This window comes from Trachurus japonicus, chromosome 19 (assembly GCF_045865225.1).
Source record: "Trachurus japonicus isolate A0001 chromosome 19, Traja_1.0".
NCBI classification, from domain to species: Eukaryota; Metazoa; Chordata; class Actinopteri; order Carangiformes; family Carangidae; genus Trachurus; species Trachurus japonicus.
This window is the reverse complement of record NC_140925.1, coordinates 9,473,129-9,491,316: the sequence shown is the minus strand read 5'-3', so window position 1 is coordinate 9,491,316 and position 18,188 is coordinate 9,473,129. Positions and strand designations below refer to the sequence as shown.

The window sequence follows — 18,188 nt, the reverse complement described above, 5'->3', positions numbered from 1 at the left end:
CTCACATTAATCCGGCGCGTGAGGAATCACCTGAGGTGGAGGTGAGTTTAAAAACTCTGCTCCAGGTGAGGCTCGAACTCACAACCTCGGCATTGCTCTGCTGAATACTGTCGTATAAGTACCGCGCGCTAACCGATTGCGCCACTGGAGCTTCGGCAAATTTCGGCCAGGAAGTCGGTTTAAGAAACACAGAAGCGTCCGTGGTGGTTTTGTTTTGTTTTTTGTTTTGTCTTTTTAGGGTTTTTTTTTCCCTGTTTCCAGTCAGTGTAGTAAAGTAGATATAATAGAGACTAGTTGAACACAGTCAGACTTCACAGTTTCACGCATGGCTCCCCCTCCCCTTCTTACATGAGGCGTTCACGGTCCCCTCACACAGCTCCGACACAGCAGCATGGTATTGTATTGCAGCCGGGGTTTTTTTTTTTCTTTTAAAGTTTTATATCACCGTTCAAATTGTGGTTTCAACTCAGCTATAAGATAATAACATTTCACCGTGCAGGAAAATAACATAGCATAGGCCTACCGTATGATATGATAATGCATTGGGTGAATTCGCCTAATGTGGGACATTTTTTGCAATTTTGACTAAAGCAAACACTTTCAATCTACATCCTGTACCATTCTGAAATCCTTAGGTTGTGATCTAATGGAATCCAAAGAGAAAATTCTGATATCACACTCCTAAAAGAAATACCATACATATTTCAACTCTGATTGCAAAGTTTTTTGCGGCAATCTCCGTGCCCTAATGTGGGACAGTCATGCTCCTAATGTGGGACACTAAAAAGTCTAAAAAGTTTAAAAGTCATCTTAATTTACATGATAAATGCTAGATTACAAACCAGTGTTCAATAATATCACTTGTGTGAGCCCACATTTACATTAACTTTCTTTTGCTATAGGAAGACCTACACCCATTTAAGCTTAAGTGTCCCACATTAGGCGAATTCACCCTAGATAGATAGATAGATCAGATCAGATCAGAAACCAGAATTTTTTTTATTTAATTTGGAAAATGTTTAAATTTCACCCCTTTTCTGGAGCAGCCCTGCCCAACGTTAATTAGGCCTATTTATTCAAGCAAAGCAGATGCATGCAGCTGTGGAGGGGAAAAAAATACTCAGATCTTCTACTTGACTTGAAGAGCACATCTGAATCAGCTGTATGGCCACTCACAACACTTACATTGAAGTGCAGCATGCGAAGATGCAAATCACTGGATACACTGTAGATATGTGACAATGACAAGTTCAACTTTGTGAGGAACTGAAAACAGTGATGCAAATAAATCTGAGCAGATGAACTTGTACTTGAAAATATCTCTAATCTCACACTGATCATGTGGCTTCTACTTTGTCTGCTGAGGACACGAGTCATGTTCATTGACAGTAGCTACTTTCATATTAATTGTAATATTCCGACAGCAAGTGAGGGCAGCTGTAAAACCACTTCAATCCCCCTATTTAGCATTTATTATCAGTATATAAACACGAAACAAGTGGTTTATAAAAGACTGTAATATGACTATAAGCACATGCAAGTGTTTGTTCATGCAACTTGTACATAAATACAGGGGAAGCTGCTGGATAAGCAGCTTTTAGTAAAACACAAGAGTAATAATAAAGGAGTTATAGCTTATGGCTGCTTACAACTATGTCATAGTTTGTTTTGGTAACACTTTATAATAAGTAGCCTACACATTATTAAGCATTAGTTAAGCATTAATAAATAGCGAATTCTTCATTGATAACACATGAATACTCACAGTTAGCTTATCAATAATGTGTAAAACATTTTAAACTGTGTTTAACTACATACCAATGAGTATTCATGTGTTATAAATGATGAATTCAGTATTTAATGCTTAACTGATGCTTAATTGTGTGTACTTATTATAGTGTTACCTTTGTTATATATATATATATATATACACAGTACAGGCCAAAAGTTTGGACACACTCAATGCATTTCCTTTATTTTCATGACTATTTACATTGTAGATTCTCACTGAAATTCCACTAATGAACCCTGACAAGGCACACTGACACCTGTGAAGTGAAAACCATTTTCAGGTCAGGTTCACCTCTTGAAGTTCATCAAGAGAATGCCAAGAGCAAAAAGCAGTAATCAGAGCAAAGGGTGGCTACTTTGAAGAAACTAGAATTGGTGGGGGCAGAGATAGAGGAGGAGGAGGAAGACGGAGAGGAAGAAGAAAAGAAGAAAGAGAAGACAAAGAAGAAAAAACGTGTTTTCAGTTGTTTCACACTTTTTTGTTAATTCCACATGTGTTCATTCATAGTTTTGGTGCCTTCAGTGAGAATAAAGGAAACACATTGAATGAGAAGGTGTGTCCAAAGTTTTGACCTGTACTGTATGTATATATATATGTGTGTGTGTGTGTGTGTGTGTGTGTGTGTGTGTGTGTGTGTGTGTGTGTGTGTGTCATAAATGCTAAATACCGGGATTTAAAGTAAGTTTGGTGTGGAAAGACTGGTCTCTCTTCCTTATTGTGGCTGAACTGGAACAAACCTCTGCTTGTACAAACCATAGGAGCGCCGTCCACATACTTCTGGCCGCTGCTGTGTAGATACAACAGTTTTTAGTTGTTTTTTTTCTAATCCACTGACGCCCCACACGCCTATAGCTGACAGGCAAATCCAATTTCAGCATGTCAGCTTCAGTGTAAACACTATATTTCTCATTTTCACCTCAGGACACTATACAGACAGGCTGCAGAAGAGGAAGCGTGGTGCAAAAAGCCAGCAGCTGCAGCGGTCGATTGACAGTCACGTTTTACAACTGTGTGCTATACCCCGAACCTTTGTAAACACAACAATGGAGGCTTGTGTCAAAGACATAAACACACACACACAGAGTGACACAAGCACCTTGAGGAAAGCTGTAAGCTCCCAATATCAAGATTTATACCATGAGAGCGCCCGCCATTCCTCATCACTGTGTCAAATTTGCCATATTTTGTGGGGGGTATTTTAGGACGGCAGCCCTCGCGCAGGCCACAGTTGTGTGAATCAGGCCCCATCCATCACCCTCCCCCTCCCCCTCCCCCTCGAGAGCAACACAAGAGACAGAGACATAAAGATGGAGTGGGAGGCTGCGAGACAGGGCAGGCTGTCAGAATATAACAACAGGAAATGACTCATTGAAGACCGGACAGCATAATCTGGCACTGTGTTGTTATTATTATTATTGTTGTTGTTTTTTATTATTATTATTATCATCATTATTATTCTCAGCATATTCATAATTCAACACAAGACATACAGGAAACACTATAACATAAACATTCTGAATGAAAGAGAAGAAATCACGTGACCCCACTGGTCGGGCAGAGGCTCTCACCTCAAAGACATGCGGCGGCGATGCCAGTTTTAAAACTCATTATTATTAATAAACACACCTGAAGCCCCCTGGATGGATGAACCTGAAATGTTTTGAGGCGCCCGTGGCAACACTGTCATGCAGCAGGGAGAAAGAGACGGAGCAAGGAAGTGAGGGGAATGAAAACTGAAGGCAAAAAAAAAAAAAACTTGACTGGGAGCTTTAAAAAGGACAAATGCAGCAGAGAAGGAAAAAAAAATAGACGTCGTTGGGAAATAGCAAACTGCTGCTCTGGCCTCAAAATATAACAGGTGCATCACAGGCTTGAGTAAAATATGATAGATCCATGCCCTTTTCAGCTGCAAAGGAAGTGCTTCAGTACCCAAGTCAGGGCTTAGGTATAGGTACAGTCGCCCATAGAAATAGGATGAGTAGATTTACAGTGCTGTAATGAGATATACAATATATTATACACTGGTTCATGAGGGAGGCTTTAGCTCTATGCTCGGTTTCTTTCTTTCTTTGCCTTGTTATGATTCTCCAACCTGCAGATTCATTACGATTCAGAGTGGAAGAGTGAGGGTTTTTATTTTTATTTTTTGTATTTTCTATGTTAGATAATGATCTGCAGGTTGTCATTCTTCAGCGCTGGTTCCAGCTTTTTGATATTGAAACTTTGAGGTGAGCATGAGAAATAGAAATTAAAAAAAAAATAAAAATAATAATAATAAAAAGAGGAAACTGCAGGTAAAACAGAATTTAAAGCAGCCGTTTTAAATTTAAAAGGCTGCAGCTTCACTCACAGTTTAGTGCATTTTCATTTTTTAATGTTGTTTTTTAATCGTTTCTTAAAATGTCGCTGTTGGACATTTGCCTCCAATTTTAAAAGACACTCAAACCCCCCCGCCCGCCCGCCCGCCCCTACTGCAAATGAAAACCCAACCCCCCCTCCCTCTCCTTTACATCCAGTCCCACTTGAATCCCCCATGCCCCCACCCCCCCACACCCTCCCAAAATCAACTTTATACAAACTGATAAAACTTCATCACAACAATTCACCATCAACACAAAGGTGACACAAAGCTCCATCATTATGTTCATCCATAAAAACTAAGAACAGCACACGTCAGCTGCACCCCCCCTCCTCACTCACACACACATACACACACACATACATATATATACAAACGCTCTCTGCTTTTCCGACACACACACACTCACTCACATGCACACAGTCACATTCCCAGGGGATTACAGACAGGCAGCACTTGCAGTCAGGTCAGGTGTTTGTCTCTATTGCATCACGGCTCATCACATCCTTGTTTCCAAACAGTGAGACAGCTTGTCTAAGAGTTGTCGGGGATTATGAGGAGAACTCCAGGATTATAAGCGAAGGAGGCTGCTGAGGGTTTTAATGAGAGAGCAGGAGGTGAGAATCTGATTTGTTAGTGTGTGTGTGTAGTGTGTGTATGCAGGTGGGGGGTTGGGGTGGTGGTGGTGGTCGTCTGCTGTCCTGCGGTCAGTCGTGGATGACGATGGGGCCTCGCATCCTCAGGCTGGGGTGAGGGTGTGGAGGGGCCAAGACCAGTCCCTGCGGAGGCCCCTGGGAGACCCTGCGTAGGGTGATCTGCTCGCAGGGCTGCCGGCAGGCGTGCCTCAGCTGGGAGCGGGACAGCAGCCGCCTGGCCCTCCTGGGGGTGTGGGGACGAGACAGGACGTAAGTGCAGGAGAAAACACACACGTGCAAAAGCTAATATCAGAAAAATTATCCAGACTATGAAAGGTCATATAGTAACCGCTGCAATATACTCAAGTTTAACGGGATAGTTCAACATTTTTGGCAAATTGGCCCATTGCCATAATCCCTATGGTTTTAGGAGTATAGGTTTGTTACCTTTAATTGTCGGTGCAAGCTGTTTTTAGAACGGCGGAGCAGAGCCGTGAGCTGCTCAGAGCTACGCTACGGAGGCTGTAATGGGATTTCGGAGTTGTTTTCGAGGCAAATGCTGAGACTGCTTGCCGAAAAACTGCCCCCGACAGGAACGCGCATCAGCGGTTTTGCATGAATTTACCTCTACAACAACTCTGTCTGGTAACATTCTGTTATTATCTCATAGCGTGGTGAATGTGCAGGTCACAACTTGTCCACCAGAGCGTTGTGGAGTTGTTGGATTGTGTATTTGATGAGTTTGATGAGGAGCTCTGAGCAGCTCGCAGCTCTGCTCCGCCGTTCTAAAAACAGCTTGCACCAACAATTAAAGGCAACGAACCTACTGCTAACACTATAGGGATTATGACAATGGGCCAATTTGCCAAAATGTCGAACTATCCCTTTAAGTACTTATACTTCTACTCCACTGCAATCACATTATGCATTTATCTGACTGCTGTAGTTAGATTAACTATATCAGCTGCAACATTAATGCATTTCTTATTATCATTCAATAATATGAATTAACTTGAAACTTTCTGAATATTCAGTGCTTTTTAGTTTATTTATTTTGTTCTTCAAAAAAGCTAGATTAATATTCCCAATTACTTGAGTTTGGGTTATTTCATCTCAACTGTTCAAACACAATCTGCTGAGAGAGATTATTTTTTTTGTGTTGTTTGTTTATTTTTATGATCAAAAGCTCCACAGCAGCCACTAAATGGACGTGTGGTGATATTGTTTTAATTGGTCATATCAGTAGAGAGACAGTGGTTACATTTTAATTTGAGTCACAAACTATGCTGCGACTGTTCTGTATGCTGAATTATTGATGATGCACAAAATTATTCATTTCTGAAGGTCAGAAAAATGAAGTTTTTAAGTGTTTTAAAGGAAAAATTCAACATATTGGGATTTACTCAAAGGTCTAATAAACAACAATCATCTATAGTGGCCTCAAAAGATTACATTTCAATAACATGTTATTTATTTTTCCTAAAATACCATAGAACACCAAATATATTGGGTGGTTAAGATGTGCTGGTGGATCAACTGTGTTATCAGTGGTGAGCTGTTTCCCCCTGATTGGCTTAAACTTCTTATGTATTTGTTGTACAGTATTTTCAATAAAGTTTTTGTTTTTTCTCCCATAAGTGCCCCTTTGTAATTTGGGAAAGTTTTAGATTTGATTTACCTTCTCTTTAACCTTCAAGAAAACAGAAAAGAGAAGCTTGATTAGTTCAAACACATCACATTTCTTCATGATAGATGTTTTGAATGTGGCGTTTGAGTGCCCCTGTATGTATAAAAACATTTAAATTAAATTTCATGACTGCATCTTTATGTCTGAGAAAGTCACAGTGCCTGAACCTGCGGCTAATCTTCGCCTTCATACATTATTTATTTGTAGCTGACTACAGGCTTGATGCATCTCCTACTTCTGGCTGCTTCTCATTACTGAGGCCATTCTGCAGTTTGGCTGCAGCAGCTTGCAGAGGAAAGAAAGAAAGAAGAAACATGTAGAAATAATGATGAAACTGGCTGTGGGCTGTGGGTTTTAGGGGGCAGCTGATTTGTCATGGATATTATTGGTTGGACAAACAGTGCAGCCGAACTACTGGTGCTTAATCACTTGATTGCTTGGTTGTAGAAATGTCATTACTCAACGTTCAGCTCAGTTTTGTCTTTAGAAATATCTCCAAGGAGCGGTGTTTGTTTTCTTTGTTCGGCGGCTCTACTGTAATAAGCAACAGGCTTATATGAGGTGTGAAAGTGCAGAGCCTCAGCAGCAGTAACAGATGCATCGGAGACAGAAGGTGGAGAAACTAATAAAGAGAGAAGACTGTGAACTTCAAAGTCACTTCAAAATGATTAAATACGAGCAGAGAGGTTCAGTTTAAGGGCATCAAATTAAGGTTGGAGGCCCATGAGAAAGTAATTAGAAAGTCACTTTTTCTCATTTGAGAAGGATTCACCGAAGTACAACACGTATTGAGTGTCAGGACTGGTATAACTGAGACGTATCTCTGTTATGAGGTAAAAGAGGAAGCGTCGGGATTGGGGCGCAGGGGGTTTGTCGGGGTCTCGGTCATAATTTGCAGACTGAGGAAAGAGGACGGCTCTTTTAGCAGCCACAGCCACTAAACACAAGACCACGGGGCTCAACGCTCCACTAATGGAATTCATTTGGAGACAAATGAATGCAAATGCAAGATACATAACCACAATGTACAGGTGATTATTCATTGTTCCCTTCAGGCGGTCAGGGAGAGCCCTTTCAGATTTAATGCACAGCATAGCCCTTCTGCACACGCACTCTCATTTTGTGCCTCTTTCACTGCCCTGATGTTTTTTGTTTTTTTTTTTCTTGTATTGGGAACAGGAAAACACATCTATTCCCTCCAGAGCTGCACTGTTGATAACATCAGCACTAGTACAGAGCACTCATGGAGACTCTGTACATCATGTGCCTGAACATCCAAGTACAGTAAATGTGCACCTACATACACGGCCACCCCATAATCTTCTACAGTGCCATCTATTGTATTTGCACTTTCACGTACGTGCTTTTACAGTACATACATATTTTCATTTTGAGTCAGAGCAGAAAATAAACCAGAGAGAGAAAGGGAACAGATTTTGCACTGATGGCACATAATCTAAAGCTCTGGTCTTTGTCTGTTCAGCTGCTCATCAGGAGGAAAGCAGGCTGTCTCCTTCTCCTTCTCCTTCTCCTTCTCCTTCTCTTTCTCTGTCTCTTTGTTCTGTCTGTGCCTAGTTGTATAGTATTAAGTATGTAGGAATACTGCATTACTACTTATGCGGTATCACCGGCCAAATGGACTCAAAAATAAAATCCTTTACCCTGCGGAAAAACTGCAACTGATGTATTACATATAACTTTATTCGATAATGAAAATGCATTGATAAGAAAGCAAAGGCAATTTGCTTTTTTACATACATTTTGGAGTATAGCCCAGTAGCTTCAATCATAAAGCCCAAAAAAAACAAGATACATCTTAAAGTTGCCCTGACATTATTATGAAAAAGCATTTTTTAACACATGTTCACTTTCTATTAATACAAATTACATTTCTAATGTTCTATTAATGTCTTAATGAAATCATTATTAGTGTTATTTAAATCAGTCTGTGTTTAAAATTGAAAAATATACCTGTTAGTTGATCAGTTTATTTGTTTTCTCATGTAAAATATGTTAACACTTAATAAAACTGTCTGTGACGGCTGTCTGTGTGAATTTGCTGTGTGAATTGGGTACTAACCAAATATTTGCTGGTTTCTGGTACTTAAATGTCAGTACAGCGAAAATGGCAAGCTAGGGGAAAAAAAGAAGAAATAAATCAAACTCTAATACTTACATTAGTTATACAGTAGTTAATGGAGTCGTGTTTTATTTACATTTAAGCACTGGCAGGAATCTGTTAGTAATTTATTAGAACCTGATTCTTACAATTAAATAACCTAAACCTTAATCTGAGAAGTAACAACAAGCTACAGTTGTTGATGATTATCTAAAAAGTGCACTTACCCCCTTGGAAACATTGTGGAGTAGAAGTATAAAGTAGCAAATTGTAAAAATAAAAAAAAATTAAAATCTAAATCTGGATATATGCTACTGATATTCTTGGTCTCCAGATGTTTAATCTGACAGAGTGAAACATTGCAACATTTTTTCATGAATCGCCACAAAATTGGCCTCAGACATTTTTGTTTCCCATGAGAATTAACTGCGACAACTTGTTGATGATCCCACACAACTCTTCCATGTGTAACCTGTGCTCAGACAAGTGTTAATCTGCCATCTCTGTCTGTTTCTGTCTCTACTCGTCTCCCTCGCCTCCTCCTTGAATAAGTGGGAGTGATCTCCTCTCTGCTCTGTGACACACTGCGCTCTTCATCACACTGAGAGAGCGAAAGAGGAGCATAAAGAGATGGAGAACGAGGAAAAAATGAAACATCCGAAAATCTCTCATTAGCAGCAGCAGCAGCAGCAGCAGCAGCAGCAGCAGCCTTTCAGAGCAGATCTATTAATGTCTTTTATTCAGAAATGCATTAATTGTCTCTATGGGGGGAAGAGTGAACGGTAGTATCATGTTACAGAAGAAGTACAGTACAGAATGATGATATCTTTTCTTTTTCTCTCTCTCGCACACATATTCACACACATACAAACACAGCCATGTTGTCTTGGTGGATACTGGATAGTGAGTGATCCATACGAGTCCGGCCATGGTTAATGTGGTAATGATATTCCCACTCAGGCCCCAGCGCTGCCTGGCTCCTCTCTGGCCCATCTGTACCAGTTAGCTGCTCTAATTTTAGCCCCGGCAGTCCGAGGGCGGGCGGCTGTGAGGGCCGGGTGCCATGGCTCATTTAGACACAGGCTTAATGGAAGAACATATTTCTCTCTCACATACGGACATCATGCAAACTTTGACTCATTTACGTGCACGAGAGACCGTGTGTGTGTGTGGTTGTAGTGTCCATGTGTGTGAAAATAAAACAAGGACACAGATTTTGTGTTGCATAAAACACTAATACACGTGTTGATTCATGACTAGGGATGTCACGATTACTTTTTTTTCACAATTAATCGTGGTAGTCTACTTGCCAGCCCATAGGGCCCCATTGTGAACCCGGAAATGTTGAGTACCCCAAAGTTTTATGTTAGAAATATATAGTATGGGTCCCCAGTATTCAGAAACTGCCGGATGCTAACTTATATATATTGGGCAATTAGCATAACAGACATAATTAGCATAAATTAGCATAATTGCCTATATGGGCAATATTTCAACAAAATTGACTTGGCTGATCTGGGCAATATTGGAGTGGTTTTAGGGGTTATTGATGATGCTGAATCCATTTCTGACATTTTCTAAATTCAAAATGGCTGTCTAAACCGGAAGTGACCAGATTTTAACCGCCAGTGGGCCGATTTTGATGGATTTCAAAATCTGGTCATCGGTTTAGACAGCCATTTTGAATTTTGAAAATGTCAGAAATGGATTCAGCATCATCAATAACCTCTAAAACCACTCCAATATTGCCCATATCAGCCAAGTCAATTTTGTTGAAATATTGCCCATATAGACAATTATGCTAATTTATGCTAATTGCCCAATATATATAAGTTAGCATCCGGCAGTTTCTGAATACTGGGGGACCCATACTATATATTTCTAACATAAAACTTTGGGGTACTCAACATTTCCGGGTACTCATTGTTGGCAAGTAGACTATGATATTAAACGGCCCAATTAATTAATCGCAAAAATTCCTAAATACCGTCACTTTCCAAAAAAAGATTATGTATGAACCGTGTCGGCAGATGTGGCGCCAAAGTGAAGGTAAATGCACAGATACTGGTCCATTTACCTAACGTAACATTGAATTGGTAGGAATTTAAATGCTAGAGTGTCATTTATGATTAAAAAAAAAGATTAAAATTAACTTAAAGCATTTGGTTTTTATGACAATTAATGACTTGAATATTTCAAACACGGATTAATAATTGGTCATATTTTAATAGATATTTAAAATATTTCATAATTAGTAATGTATATTTTAACTATATTTGATTTTACACATTAATAGTGTTGTGAAATTAAATTCGTACAAAGAAAATCTATAATCGTGACATCCCTATTCATGACTGTATTCAATCAGGTCTGCAGCAAGTGTGGTCAGAGCAAGAAAAACAGACAATGAATAGAAGTAATGTGTATATGTATGTAGGTCAGTGCTGGGCGTCTGTGTTGTCGTGTGGACAAGTCTCATCTTGTAACAACAAGATTTGATCACAGCAATGAGAAATAGCAGCTGTGACATCGGGGGGAGAGATCTGGTGGGAATTTTGCTCTGTAATTGTTTCATAAACCAAACTGGACGAATTAAAATGTGAAACCTGAAGATGGAAACTCACCACAGTTTATCCTGAGGGGAGCACGATTGTCTGTGACAATGTTTTCAAGGCCAATGTTGCTAAGATGTCACAATAAACTCACTGATGACTGATGAGATGTTTCACTCCGGTCCAGTTTGGTGGACTCATCTCAGCTTATTCGACTGTTTTGAAGATTTTAGCGTGTCTGTCTTCAGGGTTGTGGCCAATTTATCGAAACACTTTGGTGCATCGCAGATAAATTCTCTCGCAATGTTTTTTGTTTTATCTCACAAAATAAAAAGCCTGCATGGAAAAGCTCCTCCAAAAGTCGAGGGAATTCAATTCTGCTGAAATCTATCGCATTTATTTGGCCCGTGAAGTTTTCACATTTGCTCTTTCTACATTACATTTACGTAATACGTTTCTTATAGGATGCATTTCCCCCCCTCCTAGCAAAAACCTGTTATCGGTCTAGAAGTAAAGAACTGCTTGGAGGTGTTTTGATGGGAATAAACTTTTTCAAATCAATTTAAATCCAATTTGTACTTTGAAAATGATGTGTTGATCTGCAGGCTGCCACTCTCCTTCAACTCTGTGGGTCTGTGTGAATTCAAGCACAACAGACATGCACTGTGTTGTATCCATGTGTGTGTGTGTGTGTGTGTTTGTGTGTGTGTGTTTATGAGCGTGCACTACACACAGCTGTGTGAAGTCAACGCGGGACAAAAATAACTCCCTGTCCTTTTTAGTCACAGCTCAGTTCCTCTTATCTGCTGTCGCTCGGCTCTCAGCATCACTTACTTGCTTTCCCTCTTCTCTCTTTCTCTCTCACACACACACACACACACACAAACACACACAAATCCACAGTCAGCCAATCAGAGGTCAGAGAAGGGTCACCTTTGCTTACCTGGTCTCCCGGGTGACGAGGAAGAAGCTGTCGTCGGGGGCATCGATCCAGTTTGGGCGTCTCTTACGGATCATCACTCCACCTCGGGCGTTTCCACTGCTGCTGCTGCGGCCGTTGTGCTGCACACACAAAAAGACAATTAAATGATGATGTCGTTACAATAATCAATAATCAATGAATCACTGATGCAGGATTTTATTCATCACAAATAAATATGACACCTACCAGGAGGGGTGCAGCTGTCGTAGTTGGGTTCTCTGCAAAAGGAAAGCCAGAGCAGTGAGAGAAAGATGCAACGTATACATGAGGGAATCCGTCAATTGTGAATAGTATTGATTAGTTGATTGCTTTTCCTATTTACAAGTGGTGCAACAAATGACTGTGTTTCAATTTCAGTAAAAATAGTGAAGTTACCAATAAAAAACAAAGTGTCAGACTGAAGTTGAATCATCCAAATTATCCAAATGACCCCCATCTGCTGATTCGTTTTCATTAGAATTAGTTGTCATTCTCTCCAACGAGCTAGTTTAGATAAGAAAATGGCAGAAAAGGTTATCAGCTCCGGGCGTATCTCCACTAATCTGATTTCATCAAGCAGAAATTATGACAAGAACATTAGATATCAACACTGTTTGGTCCCCAAGGTTCAATCACATTAGAGATAACTTGGTTAAAAGCAAGAGGGGAAGCATTTTCCAATCATTTTTTGGGGGGTGGGCAGGATTAAGCTCAGCAATAACAGTCTAATTGAAAAACAAGTCATGATTACTTTGGTGGAATTAGTTGGGCAAGTTTTTTTCTTTCTTTCTTTCTTTCTTTCTCCTTCGTCTTCTTTTATCTAAGGGAGGTGTGTGTCTGTGTGTGTCTACCTGAGCGCCTGTCCGGCTCAGCCCTGCTGTGGTGATGGTAGCTGCGTTTTCCCAGCATGCCATGGGGGCCGTGCGGGAGAGAGGAGAGGAGCCGCCGCGGGGGAGGCGTCTGCAGGCCCGGGGTGCGGTGGGAGCGAGGGGCGTGGGCTGCCGGACGGGACTCTGGAAGAGACACCACACTGGAGCTGCATCAACTGGCTCCCATGGAAACCACCTGGATCATGTCTCATACTCATATTTTATTGATTTTTTTTGGTTGTTTACTTCTGAGTTTCAGTTTTTTTTTTTGTTTTTTCAGAGTAAAATTACACTGATTATGCAGAAAATGACTGTATTGATTTACCTAGAAACTGCAGGACACTGGTCAGAGTGCTCCTTTGGGCGGCTCTGGTTTTGGGAAGGCGAGTCCCCTGCCCCTCTGACACCCTTAACATGTCTAAACCAAACACACACACACATTTTTACAAACAGTGCAGTGTTTCTCAGACTGCATAACCCCCACCCACCCACCTCTACCCACCCCTCTTCTCCTTTCTGACTGACCATGAATACTAAACATTTACGCTGAGTCATGCATTTAAAAACAAAGTCAGTGTGTTAACTGGGCTCTGCAGAGTTTTATATCGAAGAGGAGGGGGAGGGAGGGGAGAGGGGAAGGGGAAGGGGGAGGAGGGATCAGCTGCTTAGGATTGGAACAAGAGCGTTTTATGTAGGTGAAAATGGCGTCTTCTCCAATGAGGAGCAACATCACAAGATGCAGGAGCCGATGCACATGAACACATCATTCTCAGGTGGAAATAATAATAATAATAATAATACGGTGAATTGATTCCAAAGGATTGGATGAGCATTAAAATGATGAATAATCTCCCCAACATGCAACATACAGTTTCCAGTACATGCTTACATGCACATAGAAAGAAAAAAAAAACAAAAAAAGTGTAAACACACATACATGAAATATGGAGGCGTTACAAATGAGAGCAGGCACTGGAGGTTGAGTCCATGCTGAGGGAGGGGAGGCGTGCCGCTGCGGTTTCCTCTGAGTGTGGTGGAGTTGATGGACAGATAATATGGACACATGAAGCACAAGGACTCGGAAGAGATGCTTTCAGGTGCGACTTTATTGGAGGTCTACGCTCACATTCACACAGTGATGAAAGAAAAGAGCCAAAAAAAAATGTAAAAAAAGAAAGAAAAAGGAGGTAGAAGATGAGATGAGAATATTGCAACAGTTGTTAGAAGATGAAGGACGAGGAGGAAGAGGAAGAGGAAGAGGAGGAGTGGGGAGAAGGGTGGGCGCTCTGAATGGTAAATCCTAGCCGCAGGATTTACAAGACAGAAGAGGCAACAGGATGGAGTCTCATGAATATTTCATGGTCTGAACACAGGAGAACAGCTGAGTGGATGGTACGGTGAGAGGCCACAGTCCAGTAAATGACTTCTGGTGGCCCGAGCCTGATCTACAGTGGAGGAGGAGGAGGAGGAAGAGGAAGAGGAAGGGGAGGTGGGAGGAGGTGCAGCCAGCAGCAAAAAAAAGAAAAAGAAAAAGGCTAAAAGCAAAAAAAAAGTTATTCCCACACGTCTTTACTTCAGCTTTAACCTCCCCGTCTTTCAAGTTTTATCAGCTCGTTATCGATCCATTCATTTCTGTCTTAAAAACACACGATTGACAGCATGATGAGAAAAAATGAGTGCGCAAAAAGAAATAAGAAAAGAATAAAAATGTTGACTTTTTTTGTTGTTTTAAAAAATAAAAAATAAAAAATAAAAATGGTGATGGCAAAACACAGTGAAGCTGAAGTTTCAGTATTTACAATAAACATTCGTAGGCTGAGACAACAACCGGTTCAGCCATGACAGCACAGAGTGGGCGACGCCTTCACCGCGGGGCGCCGTGCAAAATAGAGCTTCTCTTAGTAAAATACATTTTCTCTACGTCTAAACTTTCAGCAAATATACGGCTCAGACTCTTCTACTGGGATCCTATAGGACGTCTACTCGTTAATGACAGGAGCAAAAAAATCAGTTGCTATTAAGAAGTGTGGGGTGTTTGTGTGGAATAAGCCGTGTTAGACCATTATTAAATCTCTGTGTGTAATTCAGGCTTTCAGTTCACAGTGACTAAAAAACTGGGTAACACTTTACTTGAATAGGTATTCATAAGATTGGCATAACACTGTCATAACCATGACACAACAGCTGTCATAAACATCAATGAATACTTATGACAGCTGTCGTTAAGTGTCATTCGGTAAGTTATGTCACTTTTGATGCAAAGTTGACATTATTTGAGATGTCCTTGTTATGAGAACTTGACATAAAGACAATTTAAACTGTCATAGCAGACCTAGTTGCTAAACTTAAAAAAATCATGTCAAGTTCTCATAACAAGGAACATCTCAAACAATGTCAACTTTGCATCAAAAGTGACATAACTTACCGAATGACACTTAACGACAGCTGTCATAAGTATTCATTGATGGTTATGACAGCTGTTATGTCAATCTTATGAATACCTATTCCAGTAAAGTGTTACCAAAAACTGTAACAGGTAGAAGAATGAAAAAAATAAAAAAAAACAAAAAACACGAATGAAAAGATGATCAAAACTCATAGTTATGAGGACAGGCAGTCTTTATTGGAAACAGGGGGGGGGGGGAGAATACAAAAAACCAAAATAATAATAATAACAATAATAATAAAAACAGAAAGAGAGACAGACGGGGTGGGGGATGGGGGGGCGGAGACGGGCAGAGATGGGGTTTGATGGTGGGGCAGTCAGGGTGAGAAGGGGTGGCGAGTGTGTGCATGTGTGTTGTCTGCGTATGTCGTGTCGTGTGTCTGCAGGTTGTGTGTAGGTGTAAGGTGTAGGTGTGTGTGTGTCCATGTGGCAGAAGTTAGGAGGAATTGAAAGAGCTCTTACACTCTGCCTTTATGGCCCCACAGTTAATGGGGACAAAGGGCCGGCGCGCAGCACGGCGCAGCCTGATGATGTCACGGCACATGTGCCGGGCCAGCTTGGTGAGGCGGGTGGCCTGCAGCAGGAAAGCCTGCTTGGTCTTCATGGAGGACTTGGGGCTGCCGCTGTTTCTCATGGGCATCATGTGGTTGGACTGGCGGGGAGCGTGACCTCGTGAACGAGACTCCTGGGTGAGAGAGAGAGAGGGAGGGAGGCAGAAAGATAGAGAGGAAGAGAGGGAGAGAGAGAAGGACACTGAGTGCACTGATGGCAGATGATGATTAAAAAAAACCCATTTCAGCTACACAACTGTTGATCTTTTAGTCGTGAATATATAATAATATGATATCAGATCCAGAGTGAAGTTTTCAGTCATGGCAAAAGGATTAAAAGAGGCGATTTTCCGCTCCATTAGTCCTCAAGTCACGATGTGTCAAAGACTCTTGAAGCAAAACAAAGTAATGGGTTCAGTTAGCGGTGAAATGTCGGCAATAAATCTTACTTTCACAAAGATTAACCGAGTGTTGATTCCACTTTACGCGCATTTTTATAGGCTTTAGGTTTCGTTCTCTGTTTTATGTTTGAAGTGAAAGGTGAGTGTGAAGCTGTCTATGTCACCGAGGAAACTGCAGCCTCCAAACTGGTCATAAAGTAAAATAAAAAAATAAAAAAACACGTCTCCAAAACAAGACATTATCGTCTGTGTGAGGCAGGATTCATAGGAGGCTGTTAACTAAAGCTGCAGTCGATAAAGTGGTGCATGAGTGTCCATCGTGGAGCGGCAGGAAGTGCTCAGGTGTCATTATTAACATTAGTAATGGCTCGAGCTCCATTTGTGATAGCTTACTGCTGATGTGCATTAAAGCTCACAGACAGTCGGAGAAGAGCCACTTCAATTAAAAACAGAGCAGCCGTGTAGGTTATTAGTTACAACTGTGTTTTTTTCCCTGTCAAAATAAGAGCTTGAAATGTTCGCTCAACCCACAACCAGAGATTTAGGTCTCTGTATTACTTCCTCTGTGGAAAAATGTGTTAGATTCTTGTGAATTTATTTGTATAATTTCCTTACATATGTTATTATTGTGCTTTACTATTTGTGTTATACTTGTATTTAACTTCCCATATGTGTGATTGGAAAAAGGATAAACTAGTAACAGAAGGCAACGGTGCAGCCTGAAGACATTAAGGCATCATCATCATCAGTTTGCATCCTGCTTTTTAAAGAACTCTTTAGTAAAAGTCTAGGGTGTGGGAATCTATTAACAGCTAATGTGAATTATTGATGTTTGATGGCTCAAAACATCACTTACGGAGCTAATACAGGGAATTTAGAGAGTAGTTTGTGTGGCTCTTGTTTTGTGATTACTTCCTCTGCACAACATCTGAACACGTGAACGCGCTCCCGACCCGACTCGGACACATTGATGTTTCATGTCTGCGTTGTTCTGACTGAGCTTACATTGCTGGCGGGAGTCGGGGAGGTCCTCTCCTCTGGGGCTTCGGCTCTGCTTGGCATCTTCAGGCCGCCGTACTTCTTCCAGTACATCCAGCAGGACACGCACAGACGGCACTGCATGTTCGGAGGCCCCCATGAGTACCACTGGGCCGACTGCATGGCTGTTAATGTACGAAATGCATCAATGCTTGTTAGAGGCAGCGAAGGAGAAGACTATGTCTCAAGACACTCAGCATATTGATCTTTTCTTTCTCCACTGTCTCGCTAAATCACTTTATCAATATCCATAATCAAGCAGGAGTCGCAGTGGATGCTTCTTTATTGACTGATGAGTAGCAACCATGAACTAACAAATATCAAAGAAGCAGAATAAAGAAAAATGAGAGGAGTTGTTATTGTGGCAATTGTGTTCATTTTGATTCAGTTCCACAATTTAGTTTTTCATCAAAACCTCATTTCTGTTTGCTGCTTTACTTTAAAAAAAAAAAGATAAATAAATAAATAAAACAGTGACCACTTATCATCCGTCATCCATTCTTACATATTTTATCGATCGCATCCACTTTGCTCAGAAGTTGAGTTGTTGCAGTTCAGCTTTAACCAATACAAAATAAAAGATTTTCTGTTGCTGCTTTACAATGAAAACTTTCTACTTGCATGAGGCTTTAACTTTGAAGCGGCTTAATTTCTTTGCAGCTATAATCAACTAACAACAGACCGCTTTCTTCTATCAGACATAGTCAATCAACTATTAAACATTTAAATCATTTATAAAGCAACGAATGTGTTATTAGCTACTCGAATGTGAGAATTT

At 40.8% G+C, this 18,188-nt stretch overlaps 1 protein-coding gene, 1 long non-coding RNA gene and 1 other non-coding gene across 3 annotated transcripts in view; 1 reads left to right on the top strand and 2 right to left on the bottom strand.

The window, feature by feature from the left end:
- Positions 1 to 57: 57 nt before the first annotated feature.
- Positions 58 to 151, bottom strand: trnai-uau (transfer RNA isoleucine (anticodon UAU)). The gene is made up of 2 exons: positions 114 to 151; positions 58 to 93 (listed from the first exon to the last, which is right to left on the bottom strand). It is a non-coding gene; the product is annotated as a tRNA-Ile (tRNA).
- A 4,114-nt stretch (positions 152 to 4,265) lies between these two features.
- mta3 (metastasis associated 1 family, member 3) overlaps positions 4,266 to 18,188 on the bottom strand; it is a 30,642-nt gene continuing 16,719 nt past the window's right edge. Inside the window, exons 13-19 of the mRNA XM_085762103.1 lie at positions 17,378 to 17,535; positions 15,883 to 16,105; positions 13,300 to 13,392; positions 12,957 to 13,118; positions 12,313 to 12,344; positions 12,088 to 12,206; positions 4,266 to 5,030 (exon numbers count right to left, since the gene is read on the bottom strand). Of these exons, the coding sequence (XP_085618229.1) occupies positions 4,859 to 5,030; positions 12,088 to 12,206; positions 12,313 to 12,344; positions 12,957 to 13,118; positions 13,300 to 13,392; positions 15,883 to 16,105; positions 17,378 to 17,535 (959 nt within the window). The 3' untranslated portion in view covers positions 4,266 to 4,858. The remainder of the gene's footprint in view (positions 5,031 to 12,087; positions 12,207 to 12,312; positions 12,345 to 12,956; positions 13,119 to 13,299; positions 13,393 to 15,882; positions 16,106 to 17,377; positions 17,536 to 18,188) is intronic.
- On the top strand, positions 14,838 to 16,105 carry LOC146967385 (uncharacterized). The gene is made up of 2 exons (XR_015034426.1): positions 14,838 to 15,076; positions 15,490 to 16,105. It is a non-coding gene; the product is annotated as an uncharacterized LOC146967385 (long non-coding RNA).